At 43.1% G+C, this 7749-nt stretch overlaps 1 protein-coding gene and 1 long non-coding RNA gene across 3 annotated transcripts; one reads left to right on the top strand and one right to left on the bottom strand.

The window, feature by feature from the left end:
- The first annotated feature begins 619 nt into the window (after positions 1-619).
- LOC129581670 (G-protein coupled receptor dmsr-1-like) lies at positions 620-3745 on the top strand. 2 transcript variants are annotated; one of them, XM_055472990.1, is made up of 5 exons: positions 620-968; positions 1047-1633; positions 2428-2449; positions 2547-2713; positions 3081-3745. In XM_055472990.1, the coding sequence occupies exons 1-5, from the start codon at positions 951-953 to the stop codon at positions 3628-3630; spliced, it is 1344 nt and encodes a 447-aa protein (XP_055328965.1). In that variant the 5' UTR covers positions 620-950; the 3' UTR covers positions 3631-3745. The 2 variants fall into 2 exon arrangements, with proteins under 2 accessions (XP_055328965.1, XP_055328891.1); XM_055472916.1 differs by having other exon boundaries at positions 623-968; positions 1038-1633.
- LOC129581818 (uncharacterized) lies at positions 3003-7749 on the bottom strand. The gene is made up of 3 exons (XR_008689550.1): positions 7647-7749; positions 7126-7312; positions 3003-3581 (listed from the first exon to the last, which is right to left on the bottom strand). It is a non-coding gene; the product is annotated as an uncharacterized LOC129581818 (long non-coding RNA).

The following is a 7749-nucleotide window of genomic DNA, read 5'->3' as shown; positions in this document are numbered from 1 at the left end:
TCAAACCAGCTTTAACCAGTAAAGCAGCGGATGAACCCTTATTAATAATTTACTCTAAGGCATACAAATACAGATACTAAACTTAAGCGAAGCAAGTATATTTTTCGGCAAATACCAGCCAATCAACAGAAAATCAGCGATTGCCCATTGGATAGCGCCCATAGCGGGTCCATGCTGAAATAATTGTATCGGTACTTATGCGTAGCCTTCTGAAATCTGTAAGAAAAAATGCGTAGCTGTTCAGAAATAAATAAAATAAATGCGTAGCTGTTCAGAAATCTGTAAGAATATTTAGCTGGACATGGATCGCATCGGGATTTTAACTAACGGGCACCTAATCGAGAAAATTTCGTTGCATTCTACTTAAACAAGTAACAAGAAACCTCACCGCCAACGTCTACGTTTGCCAAATAAATGGCATATTTTCAGCACCAGCAAAAACAACAAAGCTAAAAACAAAGTAAACTCTTTAACGAGTTAACATAAGCGTCCACAAGAAAGTCGTACTGCGTACAGTGTAATCAAACACGGCGATCGGTGGGGAAGTTGTTTTCACCAAACTTATCGTACATCATTCAAGTAAATAAGCTGCTATGGTTTTTATTTACAGTAAATAACACCACCAGGGCATGGAGCAGGAGAGTGTGACAACATTTACTTAGAAGCGGTTGTAAGGAGAGAAGCGGCACACGTACGGCGATAAAGTCTTTCAAAGTATTTCAACACTTTACGCCGTGGTGCAGTGTTACTGCCTACGCGGATCTAACGACGTAGCCGGGGTTCGATTCCCCCATCGGTGCACTTTTCGGCCGTTTCTCGGTTTCCAGTGGATAGCGCCCAAGTTTCACTTTCACATTCGTTGAGAAAAAATTGATAAGGACCAGTCAGATTCCACTTTATGCCTTGTATAAGATATTACCTGCTGTCCCGCAGCCACGGCTAGCTTGACAATGGAGGCATCCTACCAGGTGACTGAAAACTTTTTTCAGTTTCTGTAAATGCAGTGATCCTCATAAATTATGCAGTGTTAATTTTAGAACCAACAGTCATCTGTAAACAAGGACAGTATGATTGCCCACTTTGAACACAACGAAAAGACAATTTCGCCGTTGGTATTTTATGTTGATGCACCGCCGGGCATTCCGGAACCTTTGCCGTATTCCGGGGATTTTTTCTGGGCCTTCCACGCCGCCTACGCTTCGATCCATGGCTACCTTGCAGTAGTAATCTGCGCTGTCGGGATTGTCGGCAATCTCCTGAGCATCGCCGTACTGACGCGTCGATCTCTGGTAACCCCGACAACGGTACTCCTGACAGCGCTGATTGTGGTACACACGCTGTTGATGATGACGTACATTCCCTTCGTCGTTCATCAGAACATCCTGAACGCCGTCTGGCCCGTCGCCCTGTGGCACAGTTATTCGTGGATGGCTTTTATCTTCTTCCATGTACAATTTACTATCGTTTTCCATTCGATCGCCGCCTGGCTCACCGTTAACCTGACGCTGTTTCGCTGCTGGACGGTGATGTTCCCCAGAGCAGCGGATAGGTGCTGCAAGATGTTGCTGCCGTATACCATTATCGCGGCGGTCGGGATATGCAACGTTATTTTCTGGACGCCATCGTATTTAAGGTCAGTTTTCAAAAGGATTTTCAAAATTTAATGTATCACCGACACCAACGATTCATTAAGGGATTTGGCCCGGTACATAGCACCAAATTCGTGTGTACATACATGGAATATTGCTGTCTTCACTCCAAACACTTTTTTGCATTGCTTTATGGTATTTTGTAGCCAAAATATTTGTATACATAGGCGTGAAATCCGTTTTTGCGCGCAACATCCGGTTCGGGAGTTATGGCTGTTAGAAAATTCTAGAAAGTTTAAATGCATTCAGGTGTACCAAAAGTTTGATTATGGACCGATCCCTTTCAAATTTTGCACGTAAATGCGCATAACCATGAAGATCGTTCTTACACGGATCCAGACTTCCACGATTTTTTTCGAATTTTAAAATGAATTTCAAAATTTTTGAAATTCATTTTAAAATTTGAGATACATGCTAAAACACTGGATCGGTGTAAGAACGGTCTTCATGGTTATGCGCATTTACGTGCAAAATTTGAAAGGGATCGGTCCATAATCAGACTTTTGGTACACCTGAATGCATTTAAACTTTCTAGAATTTTCTAACAGCCATAACTCCCGAACCGGATGTTGCGCGCAAAAACGGATTTCACGCCTATGTATACAAATCTTTTGGCTACAAAATACCATAAAGCAATGCAAAAAAGTGTTTGGAAGTGCGCGACAGCGAAAGTTCCCGTGGATGTACACGAATTTGGTGCTATGTACCGGGCCAAATCCCTTAAAGTCTATGGAGTATGTAGAAGGATCTGTTTCAATGCATGTCTCCTTTTTTACAGTGTACAAATCGACATATTTCAGGTACGTACTGTCTGTACTGTGCGCCATGTCACTTTGACATAATCGGAAATTATCCTATACTCTTCATATTGCACGGCGCTGTGTTGCACAATTTCAGCATGATGCACCGGAATACCTTAATCCAACAGGAGTGCCTGTGGTGCCGATGTACAGTATTGGCGAATCAGATTTGTCGCGCAAAAATCACCATAACCTGCAGATAATAACTTTCTATGCGTGCATTGCGGCCAAACTGCTGCCGTGTTTCCTTCTGTTCTGTCTCAGGTAAACCAGGAGCTCGTATAATCTAGCGAAATCTTGTAGCCGTTTTCCTTCTTCCATTACCAACATTTCCAGGATGAAACAAATTATTTTATATGCATAATAGCACTAGTATATACATAATATTTGCTTCTTATACGGGAATGTGCCGATTTTATGCTTGCACATATGAATATCTTTCAGGAAGAACTTTTGATTTGACTGGTCGAAATTACGAGTATATCCCGCATTTTTAGATTCACGGTTATTTTAAACGTTTTGAATATTTATTTCTAAATTTTGTTTCCGAGTATCTACATAGATAACACCATAATTATGTTGTATGCGGATTCAACAAGTACGTAAGTAGTAATAAATCCAATAATATTAGCGTTCCATTGGTGATCGCCCTGCTTCGTCCCGAACGCCATGGAACTCCGTTAACATTCTCCGACGAAGCGTTTCCATCAAATTATTCCCCGACACTCCAAACGGCTCCGTCAACCGCCCAGGAGATGAGTCACCCGGCCAGTAACGCCACCGAGATGGAAATAATATCGGCCACACCCTTCAACGCACTGCAGCGGCCGGCGGCTCCCCGAGGTGGTTACCAGGCAGCGAGGCGGGATGTTCCAACGGCTGTGGTACTGGTCATCGCCGTGGTCTGCATCCTTACCGACGGTCCATCGGGATTATTGGCGCTCTCCACATGTTTCTCCGTGGATTTCTTCAACAATGTCTTTATCCCGCTCGGCAATGTGATGGATGCGCTGCATTTATTGAAGGGTGCCGTCTTTTTGATCATTCTCTGTTCCTTGAGCCGGGAGTTCCGGCTAACGTTTTCTCAGATCTGGTGTGCCAAAAGACTAGCCAGCAACGGAAACGAAATCGCCTGCGGTTATTTTACCCGGATTATCCTTACGTTATTGGTGCGGAATTAAATAAAATATATTTTCGCATACTTATTAAGGGATTTGGCCCGGCACATAGCACCAAATTTGTGTACATCCGCGGCAACTCTTGCTGTCGCGCACTCCCAAACACTTTTTTGCATTGCTCTATGATATTTTGTAGCCCAAGGATTTGTATAATTAAATAGGCGAAAAAGCCAATAATTTTGTGCGCGCAACATCTGGTTCGGGAGTTATCAGTGAAAAACAAACTCCGAAAGCATAAACGCGCGGAGGTGTACCAAATCTCCCATTATGAACCGATGCTCTTCAAATTTTGCATGAAAACGCGCATTACTATGAAGATCGTTCTGGTACCGAACCAGCTTTCTACCATTTTTTTCAAAATTTTTAATCAATTTTTAAAATTTTTGAAATTCATTCTAAAATTTGAAAAAAATGATAGAAAGCTGGTTCGGTACCAAAACGATTTTCATAGTAATGCGCGTTTTCGTGCAAAATTTGAAGAGCATCGGTTCATATTGGGACTTTTGGTACACCTCCGCGCGTTTAAACTTTTAAAGTTTTACTTCAGTAACTCCCGGACCAGATGTTGCGCGCGCAAACGGATTTTACGCCTACATATACAAATTCTTTGGCAACAAAATGTCATAAAGCAATGCAAAAAAGTGTTTAGGAGTGCGCGACAGCGAAAGTTCCAAGTATGTACCCGAATTTTGTACTATGTACGTACCGGGCCAAATACGCGATTCAATAAATTCAATTAAACGAAGAATAAATCCTATTTTTCAGCCGGTTTACGTACAGATACTGTTTGTTTTTGCATATACCGACCGGTGCCGAGCTCTTGTAGAAGCTTTTTATGGTCCAAACTGCGCAAGATGAAGAAATAGTTTTTTTTCATTAAAAAAACTCATTTTTAAGCTGTTTGTACTGTATGTATATGAAGGCCCATCTCAAAATTTTAAGACAAATGTAATCGCCGCACACTGAATACCGGGGCGTAGTCACGAGAATGTTGTGTCCGCTGTGACCTCTGTGTGGTGTGTTGTCCAGCATAGCAACTGCGGTTGCAGTGTGCCACTGTTGTCCTGATGACAACAATCAGTTGGTTGTTTGCGCCCTCAGTGGCGGTTCATAATAAATACATTATGCCGCCACCTTCAAGTCGTGACAGTGGCGTGAAGGATGTCAGTACTAGTGGCATATAGGTGTTAATGTATGCTGCTTTACTGCCGGAACGACGCGATCGACGAGCCAGGGAGAGGCACAACAACTCCATCCATCGGATGTAAAACGTGGTAGTGCTGGGAACGAGTGCCTGAATCGTGGATGGGATCCACGAGGGAAAGCAGGGCGGGAGGAGAAGTGCCGCACCTGTGGAGGCAGCTGGGAAAGCCGCGACGGTGGAGAGGCGGACGAGTACCGTTCCTCCGTGAGGCCCGTGACCAAGATATACGTCTGCTTAAGGCTGCCCAGCCGATGTAGAGAATTGGTTTCGGCGACGCACCTGGGAAATGGGCGAAGCCTGGAGACCGACGGTTCCTTCGTGGCAGAGGGGTGAGCGAAGCCAGACAGCCGTGGACGCCAGCGACGGTGCCAGTGACAAGGCACAGTCAATGAAATGATGAACAAGGAACGTGGTGAAAGGATGAAAGATTCCAGTGGATCAAGAAGCCGCATGAAGAGCGTGGTAAGACGGACGGCGTGGAAAGAGTTTGGTTAATGCTGCACTCGGAGAGCCAGCCAGATGACCTTCACCAGCAAGGGAGAATGAGCGAGTTGTACGTACGAAGGACGCTGTGGCAGGTTGAGTGAATAAGTGTGTTTTAATGCGCAAAATGGAATTAATCCTCGTTGCTAAGAAAATTCGGTGCTTGTATCTGTACGTACGCGCTTTGACTAGTATGACTTTGGATTTGTACTTCTTTGTTAACACTTCAGAAGTGAAGGGCGTGTGGCGTAGTGCAGTGGCACTGATGTCACGAGAATGTTGTGTCCGCTGTGACCTCTGTGTGGTGTGTTGTCCAGCATAGCAACTGCGGTTGCAGTGTGCCACTGTTGTCCTGATGACAACAATCAGTTGGTTGTTTGCGCCCTCAGTGGCGGTTCATAATAAATACATTATGCCGCCACCTTCAAGTCGTGACAATGTATATGAAGGCCCATCTCAAAATTTTAAGACAAATGTAATCGCCGCACACTGAATACCGGGTTTGCACGAGTAGTCGAGTACTTTCCAAGAACTATATTACGGGAAGTGACCCGGTGCATGGTACCAAATTCGTGTATATGCACGGAAACTTTCGCTTTTGCGCACTCGCAAACACATTTTTATTTCGTTTTATGACATTCTTTAACAGAAGATTTGTATACCCTAGCGTGAAAACCGTTTGCGCGCGCAACATCCGGTTCGGCAGTTATGGCTGCAAAAAATTCCAAAAAGTTTAAATGCATTCAGGTATACCAAAATTCTCATTATAAAACCGATCTCTTTCAGATTTTGCACGTACAGTGAGGAGTCGGTTGGTAGGAGTGTCTGTTATAGGCATATAACCACGAAGAACATTGTTACACAATCCACTGTGCTAACAGGTCTTTTTAATTTTAAAATGAATTTTAAAAATTTTAAAATAAATTTTAAAATTTGAAAAAATCATGGAAGTAGGGATCGGTATAAAGCGATCTTCCTGGCTATGTGCATTTACGTGCATAATTCGAAGGACATCGGTTCATAATGAGACTTTTGGTACACCTGCATGCATTTAAACGTTTTGGAATAACGAACAGCCATACATTTTGAACAGCCCTAACCGCCGAACCGGAAGTTGCACACGCAAACGTATACCAATCAATTAGCTGCAGAATGTCATGAAACAGGAGGAAAAAAGGGTTTGAGAGTGCGCGAAAATGAAAGATTTCGTGCGTGTACACGAATTTGGTACCATGTATCGGGCCACTTCCCTTAATAATGGACCTTATCGGCAAAACATTCATACCACGAAAAATGTTACTATGAACGCCTGGGTGCACTGAACGTTGGGAGCCAAACGCATAAATTAACGAGAATTCACTTCATAAGGATCTTAAACATTGCCACAATGCCCTATGGCCAGTAAACGAAAGACTGCTTACGATTAATACTTTTTCCGTATTGTACCAAATGTTTTACCAGAAATGGTAACTATACCGGTACATAAAGAAACACATTTTTCATTGATTTGTTTACGTCCTATTGCGATCTACGTATCAGTACTTCCCGTGACATTCTCAGATTCTGACAGAATGGCATTGACCTGAATGAATTAAGTATTTCGGTTACATTATATAGCGAGAAGCGTGCAGCGGCCTAATCCATAAAAAATAGCAAGTTAACTATAGGTACTTGAACAAGCTGCACTGTACAGTAAAAGGACTGAAGATTGTCCCGCAAAAATACGAAAAATGCAACACCGGGACCGAATTAGAAGCTGTACCGCTGTCAGAGATATGTGATATCTGTAATTATTTTCGGGAACTCGATACCTGTTTAGTGGGCGAAGGAATCGATGTCACACTTTCTGGGGCCATTGTAAACGGGGAAGTAGCAGTTTAGATCGTACATTGCCCAGTGACAATGCCGCAGACCCTGACAATCGCAACAGGAATGGCCGGTTTGGCAAAGAAAACATGAGAATCCATATTCACAATGTTTTATGCGCACATCAGCAACCTAACGGAAAGGTATTCAATTTAATGAGCATGAATATTACTTCTTGGTTTACATAAAACACACAATAGAGAAAATGCCGGGAACACAGAACGAAGTGGAAGTAATCGTAATCAGCACCGAAAAAGCAGGCATCATGATACAGTATACAACAAAAACTTGGATATTCCGTTAATAGCAGGCTAGCAGAAGTCAGAAGACAGAAAACCCATGTTGGCACAAACATTTTTATACCGTCTTCAGAAATATTTACATCACTGAACCAATTATTCCGATTTGCACATTAAGTACGAGTGGTGATAAGGAAGTGCATATGCTCGTATTATACTACAGGTACCTAATAATCGTGAGCCGGTGGCCTCCGTACAGAGTCAACCAGCTTTGTGTGTCCCGAGTCCGTAATTACTGTACAATGCTGTAATTTCTCAAAATCAGCTATG

Source organism: Paramacrobiotus metropolitanus, unplaced genomic scaffold (assembly GCF_019649055.1).
Source record: "Paramacrobiotus metropolitanus isolate TYO unplaced genomic scaffold, Prichtersi_v1.0 Parri_scaffold0000001, whole genome shotgun sequence".
Classification (NCBI taxonomy): Eukaryota; Metazoa; Tardigrada; class Eutardigrada; order Parachela; family Macrobiotidae; genus Paramacrobiotus; species Paramacrobiotus metropolitanus.
This window is presented reverse-complemented; position numbering and strand designations above follow the sequence as displayed.